The 24,751-nt window shown below is 42.0% G+C and overlaps 1 protein-coding gene and 1 long non-coding RNA gene across 2 annotated transcripts in view; one reads left to right on the top strand and one right to left on the bottom strand.

The window, feature by feature from the left end:
- The first annotated feature begins 630 nt into the window (after positions 1–630).
- The window catches only part of MAP3K5 (mitogen-activated protein kinase kinase kinase 5), a 242,832-nt gene continuing 218,711 nt past the window's right edge, over positions 631–24,751 (top strand). Inside the window, exon 1 of the mRNA XM_025383838.1 lies at positions 631–1,112. Coding sequence (XP_025239623.1) covers positions 665–1,112 — 448 coding nt within the window. The 5' untranslated portion in view covers positions 631–664. The remainder of the gene's footprint in view (positions 1,113–24,751) is intronic.
- LOC112623423 lies at positions 7,416–9,573 on the bottom strand. The gene is made up of 2 exons (XR_003119133.1): positions 9,344–9,573; positions 7,416–8,009 (listed from the first exon to the last, which is right to left on the bottom strand). It is a non-coding gene; the product is annotated as an uncharacterized LOC112623423 (long non-coding RNA).

Genomic DNA, 24,751 nt, shown 5'->3' with positions numbered 1-24,751 from the left:
CTGCTAGGAGCGACGAGGCTGGCGCGGGGACGACGCGACGGAGGCGATCGGAAGAGAAACGAGGTCGGGCGAGTAGGAGGAAATCCAGCCGATGAAGGGGAGCTGCCGCCAAGGAGGGAGGAGGGTGCTTTCGGCTGCCGCTGCCGCTGTTCCGGGACGCCGCCCGGGGAGCCCGCCCGCTCGTAAGGTGCGCGCCAGGTAGCTCCGCACCCAGGGGGCGCCCTTCCTGGCTCCTCCCAGAGCGGCCGGGACGGAAGGAGCTGCGCTGCGCGGCGCGGCGGGTGGCAAGGGCGGGCTGCACCCCGAGCGCGGCGCCCTTGAGCTGCACCGCGGCGCAGGTTTGTGAGCCGACTTGTCAGCCGGCCAAGAAAAGGAAGCTCCGTCCCTTCCCGCTCACCCGGCTTCCCCACCCCTTGTACTCTAAACCCTGCAGAGGGCGAGCGGCGCGGCCACGGAGGCGCCGAGGAGGAGCGAGCCGCCGCCGGGCAGCGGCGTGCCCTCGGGGGAGAGGGCGTCGGAGAGGAGGCGGCGGCGAGGCGGCGAGGGCGCGGCGCGCGATGGCAGCTGCTTAGCCCGGCGGGCGCGGAGCAGCCCCGAGCTGTGGCTGGCCAGGCGGTGCGGCTGGGCGGGGGACGCCGCCGCCGTTGCTGCCCGGTCCGGAGAGATGAGCACGGAGGCGGGCGAGGGCATCACTTTCTCTGTGCCACCCTTCGCCCCCTCGGGCTTCTGCACCATCCCCGAGGGCGGCATCTGCAGGAGGGGAGGAGCGGCGGCGGTGGGCGAGAGCGAGGAGCACCAGCTGCCACCGCCGCCGCCGGGCAGCTTCTGGAACGTGGAGAGCGCCGCCGCCCCAGGCATCGGGTGTTCCGCGGCCACCTCCGCGAGCAGTGCCACCCGAGGCCGGGGCAGCTCTGTTGGCGGGGGCAGCCGACGGACCACGGTGGCATATGTGATCAACGAAGCGAGCCAGGGGCAACTGGTGGTGGCCGAGAGCGAGGCCCTGCAGAGCTTGCGGGAGGCGTGCGAGACGGTGGGCGCCACCCTGGAAACCCTGCATTTTGGGAAACTCGACTTTGGTGAAACCACCGTCCTGGACCGCTTTTACAATGCAGGTGCGTGTGTGACCCCTTTGCCATCCGGCGCGGTCGGGACCCACGTTTAATCTGGCCGTCTTCGGGGCATTTCATTTTTCTGGGCGGGAAGCATTTACTTCTTGCCCCACTTTGGGGGCAGCGAGCGCTGCTGCGTGACTGCTCTTGTCGCTTGCTGCTCCGGGGAGAGCGTGTGTGTTTGTGAAAGAGTCTGTATTTGTGCGAGAGACCCATGGATCCACCCACCGCCCAACGCTGGAGCCCTGGGTCCCTGCGATCGACTTGAACTGTTCTCTAGCAGTGAGAGATATTTGCCCCAGTCAGTCCTTCTCCGTTCAGTGTCTCGGTTTCGCTTCTGTGAGATTTGGTCCCTGTTTTCCTTCTGCATATACCTGTGACCGTTTTAGATGAGGTTCTCCTTTTCTCCGTGTAGTTTTGAGAGTACAGGAACGATGACATACCATGCACGCAGAGTGTAACTATAGTAATTTGCACGCCGTATCATGAGCTTCCCAACTCACCTTACCCTCAATAAGTTTTAGTAGCTTGAATTTCCTCTCACCAACCCAGACTTTGAAGTAATTACAGTGCTTCCAAAGGCAATAACATCACAACTTACACTGAACTTGTGTGTTATCTTTGTAAGGATTTTGGTGAAAGAACCAGGGCCTGTTTTTTATTACCCCATAAACCATGATGGGCTAGAAAGTTTGTAATTTAACATTGTCTAAAACACCTATATGCTATCCTAGTAATAAGATTAGTTTGGCCATTAAAGTGATTGCTAGCATAATCCATGAAAGAAATGTATCTTTTCAACCTATCTCAGATTTCAGAAAACGTTAAGGCAGTTCTGGTAACTGAAGCAATTAGCTGTTTGCAAATGTTAGGAATAATACCATGCTATCGAAATTAACCTTTAGCCTCCTGTACGTCCAGTGTTGAGAATATATACATATTTAAGTTTACATTTGTGGGTAAAAACTTGGTTTAATGGTTTCAAAACAGTATACTTCTTGCATTTGTGATCACATAAAAGGCTTTATTTTCCAATCTTGTTTTCAATTCTGATTCTCTTCAGTATCTTCCAAACACCTGAAGTAGGCTTATGTCAGTTTTGGAATTCAGCCAAAGCTGAATATTTTAAGAACAACAAGAACTTCATGTTAAGGAAGCCAGACTAAATAAACTAGGACTTTCTGGTTCTGGTATTTTAAAAATAGTTTTGGTCTTCATAACTGAGCATGGCTATAATGTATTATAGCTTGATTCTTTGGGTAGCTTGCTATAAAAGTTACATCAACGTAACTTTTCTAAAAATTATAGCACTCTTATTTTTGGATTATAATTTGGAAGAAGCTTCAAAGAACTAAAAGATATGAGAGGAAAATACCCAACTGAACACTTGAGCCTATTTTTATTGCACTGATTGGGCGTTTTTTTCTAGGGCTCTAGAAAAAAAAATTTTTTTAACTCTAAGCTAATTTGAAAGAAACTTTCCTAACAAGGCTTGGTTTCTGTTACTCTCCAAATACTGTCTCTGGGAAAGGGAGAGAGAGAATGATTAGAAGGGAGCTGAAGTTTGAGTGTGTTTCATTGAATCCTCCAAACAAGCCTATGAAGGAAGTACTTACCTTCTTAGGTGAGAAAACCCAGGGATCCCTAACTGGCCCTAGGATTCATAGGGAGTAAGTGGCCAATGCAGGATTCCACTTCAGGTGGCTGACCCTAAAAGGTTGTGCTTGGGCCAGGTGTGGTGGCTCACGCCTGTAATCCCAGCGCTTTGGGAGGCCAAGACAGTTGGATCACCTGAGGTCAGGAGTTTGAGGCCAGCTTCCTGGCCAACATGGTGAAACCCTATCTCTACTAGAATGACAAAAATTAGCCAGGCATGGTGGTACACACCTGTAGTCCTAGCTACTCAGGAGGCTGAGGCAGGAGAATCATTTGAACCTGGGAGGCAGAGGTTGCAGTGAGCCGAGATTGTACCACTGCACTCCAAACTGGGTGACAGAATGAGACTCTGTCTCAAAAAAAAAAAAAAAAAAAGGTCGTGCTTGGCCCTTGCTTCCTCCATTTAGGTGGGCTGAGTTACTCTCAGAAGCAAAGGAAGCTCCCTATCTTGGAATCACGTGAGTGAGCTGGCAAATATCTTACCAGGCATTTAGGTGCATATGGAATAGAGGGGAGGGCATGCTCTTGGAAGCCTCTTGTTCCTGTGCCTTCCTACTGCTTCTTTCAACCTAGACAGGTCTCAGTTTAACCCCTGCCCATCTGGGTGGCATGAACTCCCAGGATGAGTGCCCTCTCATTCAGCATGAAAGCATGAAAATGTGACAGAATGAAGGTAGTGCATCAGTTTCATCTAAACTCTTTGTTTTTATTTTATTTTATTTGTTTTAGAGACAGGGTCTCACTCTGTTGCCCCGCCTGGAGTGCAGTGGCATGATCATGGTTCACTGCAGGCTCGAACTCCTGGGCTCTAGTGATCCTCCTGCCTCAGCCTCCCGAGTAACTGGGACTACAGGCATGAGCCACCACACTGGGCTAATTTTATTTTATTTTATTATTATTTTTTTGTAGAGACAGGGTCTTTCTATGTTGCCCAGACTGGTCTCAAACTTCTGGCCTCAAGCAGTGCTCCTGCCTTGGCCTCCCAGCGTGTTGGGATTACAGGCGTGAGCCCTTCACCCAGCCTCCCTTTGTTTTTTCTAAACTAAGGGCCGTGGAGTTTGATGGTAGTAGAACTTATTTTCTTCTGACTTCTAAGAGGGCTTATTCTTCCTCACTAGGGGTTGACAAACTTCTGGAGATGTCCAGATACTAAATATTTTAGACTGCAGTTTTTAAAAAACTTTTACTTCAGAATCAGAGGGTATTTGTGCAGGTTTGTTACAGAGATACATTATGTGATGCTGAGGTTTGGGGTATGAATGAAAAAAAAATTTCATTGTACCCAGTGGGTAGTTTTTCAGCCCCCTCTCTTTTCTCCTTCTAGTAGTCCCCACTGTCTGTTGGTCCCATCTTTAAGCTTTTTTTTTTTTTTTTTTTTTTTGAGATAGTGTCTTGCTCTGTTGCCCAGGCTGGAATGCAGTGGCATGATCTTGGCTCACCATAACCTCCACCTCCCAGGTTCAAGCGATTCTCCTGCTTCAACCTCCCGAGTAGCTGGGACTACAGCCGCATGCCACCATGACTGGCTAATTTTTGTATTTTTAGTAGAGACAGGGTTTCACCATGTTGGCCAGGCTGGTCTTGAACTCCTGACCTCATGATCTGCCCGCCTCGGCCTCACAGAGTGCTGGGAGTACAGGCGTGAGCCACTGCGCCCAGCCTCCCATCTTTAAGTTTACTTGTACCCAGTGTTTAGCTCCCACTTGAGTGAGAACATGCAATATCTGGTTTTGGTGTCTTTTTGGTAGAACAATTTATTTTCCTTTGGGTATATACCTAGTAATGGGATTGCTGGGTCGAATGGTAGTTCAGCTCTTATTTCTTTGAGAAATCTCCAAAGTACTTTCCACGGTGGCAGGACTAATTTACATTCTCACCAACAGTGTATAAGTGTTCCCTTTTCTCTGCAGCCTCACCAACATCTGTTATTTTTTGACTTTTTAACAAAAGCCATTCTGACTGGTGTGAGATGTTATCTCATTGTGGTTTTGATTTGCATTTCTCTGATGATTAGTGATGATGAACATTTTTTCATATGTTTGTTGGCTGCTTGTATGTCTTCTTCTGAGAAGTGTCTGTTCATATCTTTCGCCTATTTTTTAATGGGGTTATTTGTTTTTTTGCTTGTTGATTTGTAGACCTTTCTTAAATGCATAGTTTGTGAATATTTTCTCCCACTCTGAGGGTTGTCTGTTTACTCTCTTAATAGTGTCTCTTGTTGTGCAAAAGCTCTTTAGTTTAATTAGGTCCCATTTGTCATTTTTGTTTTTGTTGCGATTGCTTTTGAGGACTTAGTCATAAATTCTTTCCCAAGGCCGATGCGGAATGGTATTTCCTAGGCTTTCTTTTAGGATTCTTATGGTTTGAGGTCTCACATTTAAACCTTAATCCATCTTGAATGAATTTTTGTATATGGTGATAGATAGGGGTCCAATTTTATTCTGCCTATGGCTAGCAAGCACCATTTATTGAATAGGGAGTCCTTTCTCCATTCCTTATTTTTGTCGACTTTATTGAAGATCAGATGGTTCTAGGTGTGCGGTTTTATTTCTTGAGGTCTCTTTCACAACTTCTCAGCTCTGCCCTGTTACTCAAGAGCAGCCATAAACAGGACCTAAACAAAAGATCGTGACTATGTTCCAACCACACTTTATTCATGGACACTGAAATTTGAACTTCATATACTTCATAAAGTATGATTTCTTGTTTTATAACCATTTTAAAATGTAAAAACCATTCTTAGCTTGTAAGCCATACTCAAAAAGAGATGGCCCGCAGGATTTGGCCCCTGTGCCATGCTGACCTTTGCTCTACACCCATGACCTGTACTTGAAAGTTGAGTTTTTATGAGATAGTGGGAAGAACATGGTCCCTCATATTAGATCTGAGTTTTCATCCCAGCTCTGCTGTGAACCATGTAACTGTGAGAACGGCCCTTCATTGCCTCCAGTGGTGTTTCTTTGCTTGTAAAATTGACCAGGCATAGAAGTGAAGGGGGAATTGAACACAGCTTTTAGGATCCCCTTATTTAATCCTGTGAATTTACAAAGGCAAGGCAGCATGGGATGCAGGCACAAAGTATTAGAACAGCATTTTCAAGGTTTGGCTTCGGGTCCTGATTGTTTTCTAACTTGGAGCAAGTCATTTAAAGCCTCAGAAAAGAGTGGAGTGTTGGAATAATTGGTATTTGAGATTCTGTCCAGCTCTCAAATTCTGTACTTTAAAATGACAACATTATTAAGACAAATGAGTCATTTCAGCTCATGGAGATTAAATGAACTGCTTGTATATATCATATTCCTGCCTCTGAAGAGCTCAGAGTTGGTGGGGAGGGCAGACCAATGCCTTTGCCATAGCAGTGCCTCTGTGCCAGGATGCCCTGGGCTCCCAGGAAACAGCTTCAAAAATCAGATTGAGGCTGCAGTGGGCTCAAGGGTAGCTTCTTATGCATGTTTTTGTTTGCTTTTTTTCTTTTTGTGGAGAATGGGGTCTTGCTATACTGCCCAGGCAGGTCTCAATTTCCTGGGCTCAAGCTATCCTCCTGCCTCTGCCTCCCTAAGAGCTGGGATTAAAGGTGTGAGCCACCACACCTGGCAAGGGGTAGCTTCTTAAAGGAGATGACACCTGAAGTGAAATGGCAGGGTAAGCAAGGAGAGCTTAATGAAGTTCTCAACGTTTGCATGGGAAACAGTGATGTTCGAATAGCTCAACCTAAGGGAGTGAATAAGAACTTAGTCCCAGCTACTCGGGAGGCTGAGGTGGGAGGATCCCTTGAGCTTGGGAGGCTGAGGCTGCGGTGAGCTGAGATCATGCTACTGCAGTCCAGCCTGGGTGAAAGAATGAGACCCTGTTTCAAAAACAAAACAAAACAAAAAAAAAACAAGAAGAACTTAAAGTTTGGTAACATTTTTAATAAACTTTCCCAATCTTTGTGTACTGGTATCTTTAAAAAGAATAGATTAAAAGTTAAACCTTTGCACTGATTTTTCTCGATCTGATTACTATTTACCTATATTTTAATTTCTTCTTTGACTACTCTTGTAGTTTGCTTTTTCATTTTCTTTCTGAGGTGAAACTAATGCTCTATTAATGCTTTTATGAAAATTCATCTTATTTATGTATACAACAGACTGTCACTCAGAGACAGCAAAGCCAAGCTGACAATACCCCTTCTTCGCCCTCTGCATTGTAGACAGAAAATTCTGTAAAAGCTAAGAGATGTCAATATCATCGTGTTGCCCTGGGTAGGTGGACAGATCCCAACTGGGAAGCTTTCCAAATACTTTTTTTTTTTTTTTGAGATGGAGTTTTGCTCTTGTCACCCAGGCTGGAGTGCAGTGGCTCGATCTTGGCTCACTGCAACATCTGCTTCCTGGGTTCAAGTGATTCTTCTGCCTCAGCCTCCTGAGTAGCTGGGATTACAATCGTGTGCCACCACATCCAGCTAATTTTTTTGTATTATTAGTAGAGATGGAGTTTGACGTTGTTGGTCAGACTGGTCTTTAACTCCTGACCTCAGGAGTGATCTGCCTGCTTTGGCCTCCCAAAGTGCTGGGATTACAGGCATCAGCCACTGCACCCAGCCCTAAATTTTTTTCAAAAGACATCAATTCTGTTGTTCTCTCATTTTGCTTATGAAAACACTGAACCTTGAAGAGGATATATTCATTCATTCAGATTAAATGTTTGAAGGTTCTTGCTTGGAGCACACTTTTTGTAGAAACAGTATTGCACATGGTGGGCAGATTCTGGGACTAGCTTATAAGAAGCCTGGTTAACACAGTGTATGGAACCATTCACCATTTTAAACATTCGGGAAAATTCTGTTTCTGAAACCTAAAACCTGTATTAGAGCAATTACTTTTGCTTTCATCTAGCTCTGAGTAGCATCTTGGCCAGATGTAGGAGAAGCATCAACTTGGAGTGGTGAAAGGGGTGGGACTGTGGTGAGGTAGGGGACAAAGGGAAGATCAGGTGGCTGCAGGGAGAACCAGGATGCTGTGTGAAAGAGGAGGCAATGCCAGCAGGAGATCCAGCAACACTTTCACTTCCTTTAGGCTTCTTCCCCTTCTATTTCCTGCTGATGTAAGACCCAGGGATACTGCTGTGCTCAAGGCCACCTCACTCCCTCAGTGGACACAGGGTTAGCTTGGCTGCCCGCTTCCCATTTCCTTGCCACCAGCCTTCACATCCGCCCGGGCCTTGGCTCACTGCAGATTGCAATCTCTTACTCAGCTTTTCACCCTGTAGCAATCATAGGTAACAGGAAGGAAGCACATGCTAGTTGAAATTGTGAGAACTTAGCTTTTCTATTCTCATCCATGGTATGTTCCCACTTTACTTGAGCTTGTGACAAAAGTCGCTCATGTGTTAATATGCCATCTCGCTGGAGAGGCATCTGACCTTGCCAGGCTTTGGCTTCAACTTGCTTCCAGCAAAGCTCCTTAGGACTTCTAATCTTATTTGGTAAAACAATAAAACAAAACAGAACATAACTTTGTATTCCATCTATCCCAGATGGAGAAGTTCTTGAAAATTTTCCAGCCCACTTCTGCATTTCTACTTTCAATATGCTTTCCAAGTATATTATCTCATATATTTTGAAGTAGAGGGTAAAGTCTGTATGTCCTAAATAGTGGTTCCCATGAACCAGTTAAAAAATTTGGAGGACTGACATGTGTTTGCCAACGTTTAAATTTTTCTACATAAGAGTGTTGTTATAAGTGGAGAGAGAAAGTGAGGAAAATTGAGAGAGAGAGAAAGAGAGAGACAGAGAGAGAGAGAGAGAAAGAGAGAGAGAGAGAGAAAGAGAGAGACAGAGACAGAGAGAAAGAGAGAGACAGAGAGAGAGAAAGAGAGAGACAGAGAGAGAGAGAAAGAGAGAGACAGAGAGAGAGAGAGAAAGAGAGAGAGACAGAGAGAGAGAGAAAGAGAGAGAAAGAGAGAGACAGAGAGAGAGAAGAAAATCAACAATCAGCCACCTATTGCCATGATTTCTTAAAAAGAAAAGTTTTATGTTAAAAAAAATTAGGGGGCACATAACTTTGGAATGAAGGGCAGATCTTTGCATACAGAAAACGTATGGAAAAACTCATGACTTTTTATTTATTTTTTCCATTTCTCCATGGATGAGTGAAAACTTTATCACACCAGTCAATAGAGTAGTGTTTAAGAGCCTCTGATTGGAACCACCCTGCAGCCCCTTCCCACCTTTCAGCCACTGCTTCACATGAGAAACGAACCTTAGTAAAATTATCAAAAGAGCAAATGTGGAGAAACTCGTAAGGCAAAACTCTGGTTAGGAAAGGATTTTTAAAAAAATCCCAGTGGTGCCCAACACATGATTTTTCTCTGAGCTGTTCACGTTCCCTGGCACACCATTGTGGCAGCTGCCACCCACCTCATACAAACCGACAGCACTGTGCTGCTTCTTGCTTTTTTGGATAATGGGTCAATTAAGGCAAAACTATAATTTTTTAAAAAGAGCTTAACTAGAAAATCGGACGGAAAAAAGCAAAATCAAAAAGAAAACTCCAGAGCACAAAAATAGATTAGTTTTTAGAGTACCAATTTCTTACCCCACATCATCAACTGCATGTTGTCATGACCAGCTCTGCTTCCTAGGCTCCCAGGATCCTGGTTTCTTTCCTTAATTTGGTCACCTTTTGTCTACTTGAGACATTATCAGTTGGTAGTTCAAGCTGGTTCCATCTCTAGGTGAAGCCTGTGTATTATATAAGTGCATAACACAGGCTTGTCTCACCAGTGGCCTTGGCTGGAGACAGCCTTTTGGGAGTTCTCTGTTTATAGGGCAGCTCCCCTCTGGTGGCTATAAGAACTGTGCCCTACTTCCTGTATCAGAGGTCTGGTTAGAGGCCCATTCAGTTCCTGTTTCTGGTTTGCAGGATAAAATTGGTTCATACTTGCTTTGTGAAGCGGTAGGAGATGGACAAGCACAAAATCCAAAATCCAGTAAATGTGCAAGGCTCTTCAGCATGAGGTACCAATCGTGCCTACTTTCCAAGTACTTCCTCCAAATGGTGCCTTCGAACACCACCCCAAGCCAGGAAAGTAGAGAACCGTAGGAAAATGCATTGTTGGCTACTGACTCCAGGGCTGACAGTGTGCTATGCAATGATGGCCCCTCCCAGGAGGCCATTTGAGGGCCTTGTATCACACGCTCCCCTTTCCGTCACCCATGGGACCCTCACGGTGGCTGTAGAACGTGCCAGCAGTCGCCCCACTCCACCTGGGGCAAGATGAGAGTGGGAAATGTGGTGGGGGTGGGCAGTGTTGCAGGAACCCACAGCTATGTGGTTATCAGAAGAAACTGGGAACCCACAGCTTTGGGAAAAATATATCTTGAAGACAGCCTCATCTTCCTGTAATTTGTATATAAGTAGGTGGGGAAACTGGCTAGATATGAGAAAGATCTTGAAAATTTTATTAGTGGCATAAAAGGGAAATGAAGGAAATCAAGGCAAAATGATAAATTAAAAATCCATTGGTGACTGTAATATATTGGTTTCTGTAGTTGTGGGGTTTTTTTTATTTATTTATTTATTTATTTATTTATTTATTTATTTATTTAAAAGACGATCTTGCTCTGTCACCCAGGCTGGAGTACGTTGGCATTATTTCAACTCCAGCTGCAACCTCCGCCTTCTGGACTCAAGCGATCCTCTTGCTTTGAGCACAGCCAAACCTGGCCAATTTTTGTATTTTTATGTGGAGATGGGGTTTTACCATGTTGCCCAGGCTGGTCTCAAACTCCTGGACTCAAGCGATCCTGCTGCCTCAGCCCCTCAAAGTGCTGAGATTACAGGCGTGGGCCACTGCGCCTAGCCTAGTTGTTTTAATGTATTAGTTTTTCTCTTTGGCCAGAGGTATTGACTAGAGACACTGATTGAAATATGTGCCAGGTTAGTGGAAAAGAAGGAAGGATACGAGACAAAGCCGATTTTCACAATCTTGTCTAATTGTTCAAAAAATGTAAATAATTGATCATTTACGTTTTATATGAATTTTATTTTGTAATGTTTTTGGTTTTCCAAAGGAAAACAGAAATAACTGAAGCTGCATTGTGGTAATTTTCTTAGGGGAGACAGGAGAGAGAATTTTAAATATGAAGGGTATCTCTTGTTTAATGAAATCATAGTAGATCAGATCTGTGTAACTTAAATGCCACAGAAGTTGCACAGGGTAACAGAAAACACTCCACTATAAGCAGACCTTTTCTGTTACAGTAGTTCATCGACAACGAGGAAAGCAATTGCCTTTGGTATATGATTCATACAGGAAGTAAGTTATATTCCTTTGTACAGGCAATCTCTAAAAATGGTTGAGACCAGTTATACCAGTACTTTCCAATACTTGCAGCCTCTTCTATGCCCGTGAACTCTTAAGAACTGGAAACATGGAGGAGAGGTGTCCTAGTCAGTATCAATCAGCATCAGGTTATCTGTCCACTGACCCCAAACCATATAAAACCAAGTCTTTGCCTAAGCCAGAGAATTCTCTCTCCTTTAAAAATGTTGATTACTTCTGTTTCTGTTGTTTTTTCTTATCTCTTCTTCTTCTTCTTTTTTTTTTTTTTTTTGAGACAGGGTGTCAGTCTGTCTCCCTGGCTGGAATGCAGTATCCCAGTCATAGCTCACTGCAGCCTCTAACTCCTGAACTCAAGGGAATTTCCCACCTTAGCCTCCCAAAGTGTTGGAATTACAGGCATGAGCCACTGTGCCTGGCCTAATTACTCCTATTTATTATTTTAAAAAAGTCATCCAAAGCTATTACATGTCAAAAGCCTCCCCCACCCCCCCAGTAGAGACAGGGTTTCACCTTGTTGCCCAGGCTGGTCTTGAACTGCTGGGCTCAAGCAGTTCATCTGCTTCTGCCTCCCAAAATGCTAGGATTACTGGTGTGAGCCACTGTGCCCGGCCATGTCAAATACCTCTTAATGTCACACTCAAGTTTTGTAATATGGTCATTATGACAAATGTCAGCTGAAAACCGGGGCAACCAGGACGGGAGTGCTATTTCTGATGTCCAGGGGCCACCGCTTTGGCCTGTAGCTAGATATTTCCCAATTTATAATTTGATCACTCTGAGGTTCCAGTGATTTTATGCAGTTGGGTCAGAATGATAGTATCAGTGAATCAGTTGTTCAATGCTACTCCTCCTCCTTTGATTATCTTACTCTTCAATAAGATGATCCTATTTCTTATAAAATAAGTGGGCGTGGCAGTGTAATTAACTATATCTTACAGTTGGAAAGGCTATGAGAGCGACCAGATTAAATCAAGTGGTTGGATAGGAAGTCTTCCAACATCCAAACAATACAGATGTTTTGTTCGCTATACTACAGTTTCCACCTGCAGTGAAAAACATTTCAAAACATTCTAAAGTACATGTTCTGTTTAAGAGGATCAGTTCTAATATTTTGGTCCACGATGGCAGTTATTATTATGAGGAAGAGTCATAGTAGTCACACAACTTCTGATCCCCTCTTGCTAGCAGATTTTAGTGACACCTTAATCAAAAAGCTGACTTACCTTTTTCAGTCAATGTCAACAAGGGAGCCAACTCAATAGTGGTTGCCAGTTGCTTGGCCTTAAGCTGTGAATTTGGCTTTCTTCAGGCAAGTCTTGGGTTGTTTTCTGAGCATGATGGTTAGATGGACTGTGATAGGCCAAAACCAGCCTTTCTCTAGAATGATCCAGAGAGCTGGGTTTACAGCACAGCCTGGGGACTGTTCTTTCCTTGTTTCCCTGAGATGTGCTGGCTCTGGAGTCTGATGCACTTTCCCTTAATGTGATAGCATATTCTAAGTAATTAAATTTTGTAAGCATTTATTATTAATTGCCTATAATATGCCTCTTACTGAATCAGGATGTATTGAAGAACTAAGAAGCAGAAGAAGGCATACATCTTCAGGAGTATAAAGGTTTATAACGTGTATCTGTTAGCATGGGAAAAACTGAAGCTAAGGGAAGCAGTCAGGAGGAATGACCTAGACTCCCCATTCCTCCTACCAGACTCATTCTTTTTAGAAAAAACATTAAAAAAATTTATGAACCATTTTAGTCATAAAGAAAGTATATAAAATAGTTTAACAGACACTTATGCATCTACATACTACCTAAATGTAATAGCTAATGGCAGTTAAACATTTTGACATACTTGTTTTACTTCTTTTTCTTTCTTAGAAAAATAAATAATTCTGGGTAAAACTAAAAGCTCCTTTCTATCTCATCAGTTTCTCTTCCTGTGAAAGTACATTCTTCATGGGAAGCGCCACGTTACAATGTTCTAAACTATAATTTACAACAATCCAAAATAACGACTCTCTACAAATATAAACATATGTCAAATATTGAATTAATTTATTATGTAATGAGAAAAACCAGAAAGATATTAAAACTGGTTGAAAGGAGAGTTTGAAGAGCAAATATTATATACACACATACAAAATCAGGAATGGTGAAATGAATTTGCTAATAGATGCAAAATTGGCTAACATTATGTAAGGCAATTCTATAAGTATAAATGCTGGAGTCATCTATTCTAAAGGGTGGAAATCAATTGTATCTCTAGCAAACCATATTCATTTGTATTGCTGTGGACAAAAAATATTTGCATTACTATCAGTTTTGCACAAGGTAATATTTACCCCAACAGCATTGTAAAATAGCCAAATCACTAGGAGGACAATCAAAGGTACACACCCCTTTAAAATCAGATAATTCCCAGAGGGAGTGCTGCCCTAAGCCCAGCCCTCCACTGAAAGGATACTCAGTACCTTTTGACCTGTTCCAAGTCTTTGACAGCTCTTCCCTGCAGAAGGCTGGTCATTCTCGGCAGGCTCTATGCCTGTCTCTCCAAGTGCTCTGAACTCAGCCTGACTTAAAGGACCTGTTATTGTCTCTGCTACTCTGCCATCTGAAGCCTTTTGCCCTCAGAGGGTCCCAGAATACCTTGCTTTAACCAGGATTCCCAGTCATGGTTATTTTAGGTCAGGGAACGTGTACAAATTGACAATAGGATGTCAGTCCCCTAGGTTTTGGATATGAGAAGAGATATAAGCCATGTGGCAATAACCAAGTCAGGAATATGCTAGTGGGATGCTTGCAGTGTCTGGAAACCCAACTTCATTCTTATACTAGGATAATATAATTATTACTATGGGACCTTCATTAGTTTAGACTGCTCCAAATAAGCCTATTTTATGGAGGAAAAAGGTCCTTATTTTATTTTAGAGGGCTAGCAAACTGCTGTAAGATTACATAAGCTGACAAGCTGAATATATGACACTTTGGTCTTATAAATTAAAGCAAGCCATACACAAAGAGCATGCTTTACTGTGTGCTAGGCGTATGTGCTAATCACTCTATCACTCTATATGCGTTATCTTATTTAATCTTTTTTTTTTTTGAGACAGGGTCTCACTCTGTTGCCTAGGCTAAAGTTCAGTGGCATGATCATGGCTCACTGCAGTCTTGATCTCCCAGACTCAAATGATCCTCCTGCCTCAGCCTCCCGAGTAGCTGGGACTACAAGCATGTGCCACCATACCAGGCTGATTTTTTATGTTTTTATTTTTATTTTTTATCTTTTATTTATTTGTTTTTAAGACAGGCTCACTCTGTACCCAGGCTGGAGTGCGGTGGTGTGATCTTGGCTCACTGCAACCTCTGCCTCCCAGGTTACCATGCCCAGCTAATGTTTTATGTTTTTAATAGAGACAGGGTTTTGCCATGTTGGCCAGGCTGGTCTTGAACTCCTGGCCTCAAGTGATCTGCCTGCCTTGGCCTCCCAAAGTGCTGGAATTACAGGCATGAGCCACTGCACCAAGCGTTATTTTTATTTTTTGTAGAGACAAGGTCTCATCATGTTACCTAGGCTGGTCTCAAACTCCTGAGGTCAAGTGATCCTCCTGCATCTGTCCCCCAAAGTGCTGGCATTGGCGTTACAGGTGTGAGCCACTGCACCCAGCCTATTTAATCTTTAATACAACTTTATGAGGCAGATAGCATCAGTTGATCAGTTTTTTTTGTTTGGGGAAACTGAGCCCCTGAAACTGTTACTAACAGCGGTCTCAGTGTCACATAGCTACTGGGGGCAGAGTCCAATTTTGAATCCAAGTCTGTCAGATTCCAGAATCTATTCACTTATAACTTATGTTCTCCTGTCTTACAGAAATACATTTTCTATTTGAAAACATTGAAATAATTATTAATATCATAATTACAGACATCACATCAGCAGACATTTTTTGGCTACTTAAAATCTGTAAGATTTCTTTCTAAGGTCTGTATAAAATTAGGTTAAAAAGGTGTAATTTCTGCCTTTTATGATTTTATAGTCTACTATTTGAATTCAGCAATTTAATAAATAATTGTTGGGAGCCTACAACATGCAAGATTATATAATGAACTAAGTAATGAATAAGTAAAAAATTTAAGGGAATATTTTAAGGACTTCATAATGTAGATCATTTCATTGAACTGTACACTTGAGAACAATGTTTATTACTGCTATAAAAGATGTGAAAATGCATCAAAAATAAAAAAATCTTATACAATATCATACTGTGCATTAGACTCCCACTTAATTTTTTTAATGAAATCAGTATCATAATGAAAATTACGTATGTAAATTCCAAGATTTTATTAAAAACCTGTCAGATCTCTTATAAACACAGATAAAATATTATTAAATTTACTTCCAAGAGGGGTATTATGATTCTTTAATTAAGAAGAACTTGTTTATACTGACTGTTAGGGAAACAAATAGAGTTATTACCTGAGATTTAGAACCTTTTAAAAAATATGTTATTTTCCTAGTAGTGGAATTTGAAGTCCTTTGTATTAGTCTTTTCAACTTGTGAAAAAATCTAGGTTTTAGATAATTAAAATATGCCAACAACATAATTTCAATTTAGTATTTTTCTGACCTGTGTTACATAATAAAATTGTGTTGCTTGCTTGTTGATGATGTGTAGAGTGTGTGGTTCTTGGCTGACAGAAAATTGTCAACTTGCATGCCAAGCATTTGAAAGGCTTGACCAGAATAAGAATAGCAAATAAACAAACCAGGTTCCTTTTGATAATAAAGGTGGATGTAGTAGATGCATTGTCAATGCTGAACCATATCTGTATTATGATATACATAAAACATGACTGAGGGAGAAATCTGGGCTACCTCTGAAGGTTCTAAGTAACATTAATGAATGTGTACTTTATATAACATTTCTTTTTTAAACATTTATGTAACATTTCTGATTGTTTTTGAGTCACATGCATACAGTTGATATGCGTTAGTTCTTCCATGATATCTCCTAGATTGTTAGGAAATTGGTCTTGGGAAACTAGCTTTGGTTGATCCAGGGAAAATTGAGGTTTCAAATCTGGACAGTAGGATTTTAATTTTTCAGGCTGCAGTGAGCTGCAATTGTACCACTGCACTTTAGCCTGGGCAAACGGAGACCCTGTCTCAAAAAATTAAACAACAAAACACCTCCTGGTCAGTTTCCCAGATATAGTGACCCAGTGCTTACTGTATACATAGAATTTGAGTAAGAAAAAGATTTGTAGATACTCTAGAGGAGCCTGGAGTCTGGTTTTAAAAACTGATATATCTCTTAGTGTATGTATATTATTGCAAAGCAGGATTGGGGCACAAGTTGCTTGGCTTGACCTAGTGAAAGAGAACAAGGTCGTAGCTTGCACGTGAGTTATGACAAGAATAGTTGGCTTGACTTTTTTTGCCGAGCAACTCAGTGCTACCAATATTTTATGTGCTTGAAGTACACTTGGCAGTTGGCAAATCTGAAATAAAATTGGAAAAGAAATACTATCCTAGACTGTTAACAGAGTTCCAGGCTTTTCTTTCCCTTATAAAACCAGTAGTATAGAAAACTCATTTAGCCATTAAATATGACATGTGAGTGGGTTACCCAAGGACCGATCCTGCGGTGATGATTGGAATGTCATTTTGCAGATCTGCGTTGTTTGTATTTCCAAAGTCTGAAAGTAAGGGCTGTCGGCATTAAGAAATCTTTGCAGTCACTTACAATTTTGACTTGATTACCATTTAACTTGACCATTGTGTTAGTGCTTACCAATCCATTCAGCATATATTCAAAAAAGGGCACATTTGTCGCATCAGTGTTGATTTTGATTAATTTATGTTGAATCAAGTTACAAGTGACAAAAATTCATGCTTAGGAACATAGTGTGCTTACAAAGTTCATGTTTTGACATTCTTTTGAAGAAATCTAGGATGCGAAGACATACAAATTAAGAAGGCAGGCTGGGTGCAGTGGCTCACGCCTGTAATTCCAGCACTTTGGGAGGTGGAGGTGGGGGGATCACTTGAGCCCAGGAGTTCGAGACCAGACTGGACAATATAGGGAGACTGTGTCTTTACACAGAATTTAAAAAAATTAGGAGGGCGTGGTGGTGCATCCCTGTGGTCCCAGCTACTCAGGAGGCTGAGGTGAGAGGATGACATAAGTCCTGGGCAACAGAGTGAGACTCTGTTTCAAAAAAAAAAGGCAAATCGCAGGAGCATTTAAAAGCTGCTAATGTTTAAACATTAGCAGTGTTCATTAGTGACAAGGTTAGAGAATGCCTTACTTGGAATTATGGGAAGTTTAGAAGTTTAGATAGAATCCTTTGGTTCTTGGCTGTGTTTAAGGCAACAGAGGGCATGCAAAAGGCAGACAACTCCAAGCTGAAGAATTTGTTGGTGTTTGAGGTTTGAGCTTAAGTAACCTTCCGGAAGTATTATGGTTAAATTTATAACATCCTCACCTGTGGCTCATTTGGTACCTATTTGTGAAATCTTTAAGAAGGTTAAACCTTAATAGCAGCCAGGTACAGTGGCTCATGCCCATAATCCCAGCACTTTGGGAGGCAGAAGCTGGTGGATCGCTTGAGCACAAGAATTCAGGACAGGAATGGGCAACGTGGTGAGACCTCGTCTCTACAAACAATACAAAAATTGTCTGGTTGTGGTGGTATACACTTGTAGTCCCAGCTACTTAGGAGGCTGAGGTGGGAGGATCACTTTGAGCCAGAGAGGCAGAGGCTGCAGTGAGCTGTAATTGCGCCACTGCACTCTAGCCTGGGTGATAGCAATGCCCTGTCTCAAATAAATAAATAAATAAATAAATAAATAACAAAAAAACCCCTAAAACCTTAATAGCATACAAGTGACACTCTTCTACTTTAGCCGAATCGTGTATATACTTGGAACTAAAATTAAGATATTGATGTATCTCCTTGGTTTACCTGGAGAGACATTTTCACTGCTGAGTGAAATATAAATAAATAATGAGAAAGTACAGCCTCACAATTTCCAAGCTTCGTAGAACTTAGGACTCTCCACTTAGTGTAGGTTTTATTAAAGAAGTAGGTTTTTATCATGTTAAATAAATAATGAACATTCTTCTTGATGGATAATCTCTTGATTATTCAGGATTGGATCTTCTTATCATTACCTGTTTGCAGGCAAGTTAACTTCTAATTTGAAGTAGCCCAAGAAGGGCCAGATCTCATCTTCAAGTGATCCCAGAAGGGAACGCATTGTACACACAAAAGCTATTGCCACCGTGTTGTGACATTGCTTGAGAATTTTCAAGCAAAATTGCACTGTGGTATTTGTATATTGCCATGCCTTAATTTTCCCAGGGCACAACTATTTAATAGGCTTGTATGTTCTTCTAAAAACATCATTGGATACATTGGACTAAGTTTGTAGGAGTGGGATGTATGAAGCAATCATGATTTTTCTGTTTTCACACTGTACGTTCTTTGGGTTATTCTCCATGGTTTATTATCAGGAGCATGTTACCTAAAGAGAGTTCTGTGCCAGAGGATATGCCACATTTAATGTGAGGAGGTTTTCTGAGAGCATAGAAGAAGAAAAAGGCTATGATAGGAGAATTCGAGACTCTCATCTGCTTTCAGTTTTCAGTTATCTGGTCTACATGCTGAAAGCTTAATTTGAGACCTGGACTAGGTTACAAACTTCTGATAACTTAATATTTAGTCTGAGATTACTTTTTCAAGACTTGTCATTGTCCCATTTAGCCACAGCAAAAAGTATTACCCAACTTTTGAGCCATAATCTATACCTAATATGTGGTCACCAGGTAAATTTCTTCCTGAATCCAGCACATTGCATAGTTGCTTATAAGCTTGACCCTAGCATTCTTTTTCTTTTAAGGTATGAATAATCCTGGAACTATTTATCCCTCTATTTTTATTCTCTCTTTAAGATCTGAATTTTTTTTTAATGCATATTTCTGTTAGCAGCCCCTATCTATTCCCTCTTGAAATGATCCCTGAAGGTTGTTAAATAAATTTTGATTTGCTTTAAGGATTCAGTATTCAAATCATGCTTGATTCTTTGGGAGCTATAAAAAACCTGTTGCTCCATAGATCTTGCATCATATGTGATATGAGTAAGAAGGAACAACTGAAAAAGTCAAGTCCAATTTACACAATAATGAAAAACCTTTTGCTATAAATATCTGACAAACAAGGAACAGTTTCTGGTTTTTTAAAGAATTGTTAGAATATAGTTCCATGTCTCTTTTTCTGTCTTGTTAATCCTGCACCTCTAGTACCTAATGGAGTCCTTGGCACTTGATGCAGATTGATTGATTGAATGAATGTCACACTTTCCCCCAAGTGGTGTTTTAGTTACTGGTTTTGATGTCTGCTTTTTCTGCTAAATGTGAGTTAATGACAAAGATCACATTTTGTGGTTCTTGACATCCCCCAGGTCTTCTTTATCAGTGTGTGACCTGTAGATGACACTTAATGATGTTTATAGAATACAATTCAGTGATGTCATCCCTTTCCTGGAGGGGCTCACAGTCTGATAAAGGAGACTAGCCTATGAACGTATTACATATATTGTGCTAATTGGTGGTGGTGGTTGTTTTTTAAAACATTTGAGACTGAGTCACTCTGTCACCCAGGCTGGAGTGCAGTGGTGCAATCACAGCTCACTGCAGCCTTAACCTCCTTGGGCTCAGGCGATCCTCCCACTTCAGCCTTCTGAGTAGCTGGGATCACAGGTGTGTGCCACCATGCTGGCTAATTTTTTAATTCTTCTTTTTGTAGAGATGGGGTTTTGCCATGTTGCCTAGGCTGGTGCTAATTGTTATACTAGAGGTTTATGTAAAGTTCTTTGAGAACACAAATCATGGAGGATTCTTTTGGGGGAGAAGGAAGTGTGGAGGAGGTTGGCTAAGACATTGGACAGGAGGTGACATTTGAACTGGGTTTTGAAGGATAATGATGAAAGCTAACATTTATTGAGCACTTAATATGTGCCAGACATTTTATAATAAATCATGGAAATAAATGAGTCTCTGCATAAGAAAGGGGTAGAATAAACAGAGGGCCTATGATAGAACTAAGGAAACACTGGCATTTAAAGATGGTTGGCCGGGCACGGTGGCTCATGCCTGTAATGTAATCCCAGCACTTTGGGAGGCTGAGGCAGGCAGATCACCTGAGGTCAGGTGTTTGAGACCTGCCTGGCCAACATGGCAAAACCCCATCTTTACTAAAAATAGAAAAATTAGCCAGGTGTGGTGGCATGCGCCTGTGGTCCCAGTTACTTGGGAGGCTTAGGCACGAGAATCACTTGAACCCAGGAGGCAGAGGCTGCAGTGAGCTGAGATCGCACCACTGCACTCCAGCCTGGGTGAAACAGCCAGACTTTGTCTCCAAAAACAACCAACCAACCAAAAAAAAAAAAAAAAAAAGGGCAGAGGAAGGCCTCATCTAGTGAGAAAGGGAAGATGGTAAGATGGCACAACAGATGAGAGAAAGTTCAGAGAGGGAGAGAGAGAAAGGATTAACTGTAAAAGCAATGCAAAGAGGGCTTGTCCGAAGGTCAGTGAAGTTGAATGTTTCAGAGAAATAACTGGACTTGGAGATCAGAAAACCCCTGATAACTTTGCCAGAGCAGTTTCAGGAAAGCAGGTGGCGATAGATGTCAGGTACAGTGACTTGACTGATTTCTGGAGGACAACAGAAGACGTGTAACAGGGAGTGTTTAGAAATGTGTTCATGAGGGAAGCAGAAAGAGAAGGCAGTCTCTGGAAGCGGTGCAGGCTACTCCCAAGGTAAGGCACGTGGCCTGGCTGCTGGTATTCATGCCTCAGACAGGATGAGGTCAGTAGGCCTTTGTGGGCTCAGGTGTTATTTAACAGGGTTTCCATGGGAACAGGGAAGGCAAATTCCCAACCACTTTCTTATGAGAATAACTTCTGGAGCATGACCCTTTGTAAATGTACTTGTTTTCTTGCTAATTTTAATTGGCTGAAAATAGAGTTGTTTTTCCTTCCGAGAATCTCTAACTTAGAGAAATTTGAATTCACAGTAATACAGCTTAAGTTGAGAATTCTTGACTGGTTTGAACTCAGTTTACAGAAGTGTAGGGCTTCTTCAGGAAGGGAACGTGCCCATCTCTCAGGCCAGGTAAGTCTTCCATGCGTTTGTCCCCAGTGGCCAGATTTCACAAGGCTTTTGAAAGCTCAAGAATAAGAACTGGAACCCGAAATGCCTTTCTTGCTTTCTCAACCACTTGAAACACTTAATTGCTCATAATGCTGGCTGCATAATAGTGAACATGATTCATTTTTAAAAATGAGATTTTTCTTTTTGCTCAATTTGCCACCTTACTTTGTAAACTTACAGTGGAAACACTTAACATTTTTTCAAAACTGCTTGATTTTTAGGTTTTCTTCATCTTAAGCTTCCTAACCCCTCCTCAGTGGAGGACTGCTGTCAGTAGATTAGTGAAATAAACCCTGGATTAACCTGCATTGTCTCACTACTGTGTGTGCATTCATTCATTTTCATTGTGTGTTCATCCATTCCAAAAAGAAGCACCCCCACCGCCCCCAACCATCCTTTTCTGAATAGGTACTATTATTTCACCGCACGTCTTGGAATGAACTCCCTTCTGCCTTATCTGTGTACAGAGAGGTGCACAGTATTGACTGCTGTTTCTGATGATACCTTCTACAGGCTCTTCTGTGCCATGCTTACCACAGTAGGGTAGGAAGGAACACATTTGCATAGAAACAGTTCATATACTTAATATACTAGAGAATTACTTTACTAGGGACTAAGGTCTCTCTCTCTCAAAATAACGGGAGACCACAGGCTGGGTGTGGTGGCTTATGCTTGTAATCCCAGCACTTTGGGAGGCCGAAGCGGGGGGGCAGATCACCTGAGGTCGGGAGTTCAAGACCAGCCTGGCCAACATGGTGAAACCCCCTGTTTCTACTAAAAAATGCAAAAATCAGTTGGGTGTGGTGGCACACGCCTGTAGTCCCAGCTACTTGGGAGGCTGAGGCAGGAGAATCGCTTGAACCTGCGAAGCAGAGGTTGCAGTGAGCTACTGCACTCCAGCCTGAGTGATGGAGCAAGACTCTGTTTCAAAAAAATAAAATAAAAAATAAAAAGGGAGACCATTATAAAGCCAAATAGTTTGAAAACCTATTTTGAAAATCGGCTCTCAGGTTGGAAACATGAATTTTCCAAAAAGAACATATTTTAAAATATTGGGTTGTTGAGATAGAGCTGCTGCAGGATACGCAAGACCCAAAGTGGAGCTTAGCCCATGAGGGTTCTTGACTTTGCCCAGGAAAGAATTCAAGGGCAAGCCAGAGGTGCAAGAAAACAGTTTTATTGAAGAGGCAGTGTTACAACTCTGTGACTGCTTCTTCAGAGCAGGGCTACCCAGTAGGCAGTGAGTAGTAGCTCAGGGCAGCTTTGCAGTCATATTTATACCTGTTTTTAATTGCATGCAGATTAAGGGATGGTTTATGCAGAAATTTCTAGGGAAAGGGTAGTAACTTTTGGGTCACTAGGTTATTGCTATGGAAAGGGGCGGTAACGCCCTGGTATTGCCATGGCAACAGTAAATTGACACGGCATACTGGCGGGCATGTCATTTTGTTGTTGAAAGCTGCTTCTGCTTTGGCTCTGTTTTAGCTAGTCCTCAATCTGGTCCGGTGTCCAAGCCCCACCTCTGGAGTCAAGTCCTGCCTTCTACCTCGGTACAGAATGGTTTTTGATGACAGCAATAATCATGATAATAATAATGAGATTAGGGTAGTAAGTTTTCTATTTGCAGTAGGGGGAAATCAGCTAGGTTTCACTCCTTTGGTTCATGTGAAATGAAGAAAATGCGTTTTTGATTATCAGATGACTCCCTAATACATATTTGTAGCCCAGACCTCAGAGTTATAGGTTAAGCGTCTGCTCTACCCTCCATGCCTGCTGGCTGGCTCACAGGAGCCTCAAACGTAGTTTCATACGGAAATTGGTTTCCATCTCTAGTTCCTAACATCACGTTAAATGACATCCAGTGTTGACAACCAGAAATGTGCTTTAGATTCCTTTAATATAATGAGTTGTATACATATTAAGAATATTAACTCTTGGTTTTTAAAAATTTATTATATTTTTCCTTAATTTTATGTTTATGATAATTTTTATGTGAATTCTTGACGTATTTTTTAATTAGTCAAAATTATCGCTTTTAAGTGCAGATTCTTGCTTCATACATATATCTGAGGAATATTCATTTGTATTTTTTTATTTTGAGAGACAAAGTTTCGCTGTGTTGCCCAGGCTGGAGTACAGTGGTGCCTTCATAGCTCACTGCGGCCTCAAATTCCTGGGCTCAGGCAATCCTTCTGCCTCAGCCTCCCAAAGTACTGGGATTACAGGCGTGAGCCACTGCATCTGGCCTATATTTTATTCTGTAAAGTTTAATATATTTTATTTTTACACTTGACTCTTACCTCCATCTTGAATTTATTTTGTTGTATGATATAGGAAAAGTAGTATGTCTGTATTGAAATGTACTATGATTGATGAGAAGAAACAATTTGTGGGCTAAGTGAAATTTATAAATTTAACATTTCTTTAAATAACACATAGTATTTGGTCATGGCATGGTCTGAAATGTATCAGTTATTTGTATGAAAAATCTTTTCCCTTGCTTTTAAGGATTATACTGAAAATAATTTAACCTTTTCTACTTTGCCCAGAACTGCTGTTATAAACATTGCACTGTTCTGTATTTATTGTATTATACTGTAATATAATTTGTGAGAGGGGCTTAGCGTTCCCTTTTACTATATGCCTCATTCCATCCCTTAGGGGAGAGATGCCCCAACATGGTCTCAAAAAATAAACATGGTCTCTGTCTCAAAAAATAAAAATAAATAAAAATAAAAAGGGAGACCATTATAAAGCCAAATATTTTGAAAACCTATTTTGAACATGGTCTCCCCTTCCCTTGCAGGAAGAGGCAAACTTAGTAGCAGTCATTTAGTCACTTTTAGTGTAGCATAGGACTTACTGATGTATATAGTAGCTGTCTATTTTAAACTTCACTTTTTCCTTCCTGCCTGCCTCTGTCTCTTTCTCTCCCTCCCTCACTTCCCTTCCCTCCCTTCCCTTCCCTCCCTTCCCTTCCCTTCCCTTCCCTCCTTCCTTCCTTCTTTCTTCCCTTCCTTCTTTCCTTCCTTCCTCCCTTCCTCCCTTCCTCGCTTCCTCCCTTCCTCCCTTCCTCCCTTCCCTTTCCTTCCCTTCCCTTCCCTCCTTCCTTCCTTCCTTCTTCCCTTCCTTCCTTCCTTCCTTCCTTCCTCCCTTCCTCCCTTCCTCCCTTCCTCCCTTCCTCCCTTCCTTCAGTGCACATTGGTTGGGTCAGCCTTGTGTGTGCCAGTGCCAGACATTAGGAACAGAAAGTGAATGTGACATGGATCCTGCCCATTGAATACTCAGTGGCGGTGGGCTTCCCTCTTCCATCTCCTCGCTATTTGTTTTTCTGTTTACTGTTACCCCACCCCACTTCTGTATATTCACTCTTCTGTTTTTAAATTTATTTTAAAAATTGAGAGATAACTTATAAGTTACCATAAAAGTTACCATTTTAAAGTA

The sequence above is a fragment of the Theropithecus gelada genome, chromosome 4 (genome assembly GCF_003255815.1).
Source record: "Theropithecus gelada isolate Dixy chromosome 4, Tgel_1.0, whole genome shotgun sequence".
Classification (NCBI taxonomy): Eukaryota; Metazoa; Chordata; class Mammalia; order Primates; family Cercopithecidae; genus Theropithecus; species Theropithecus gelada.
The sequence above is the reverse complement of the archived record's forward strand: the minus strand, read 5'-3'. Positions and strand labels throughout refer to the sequence as shown.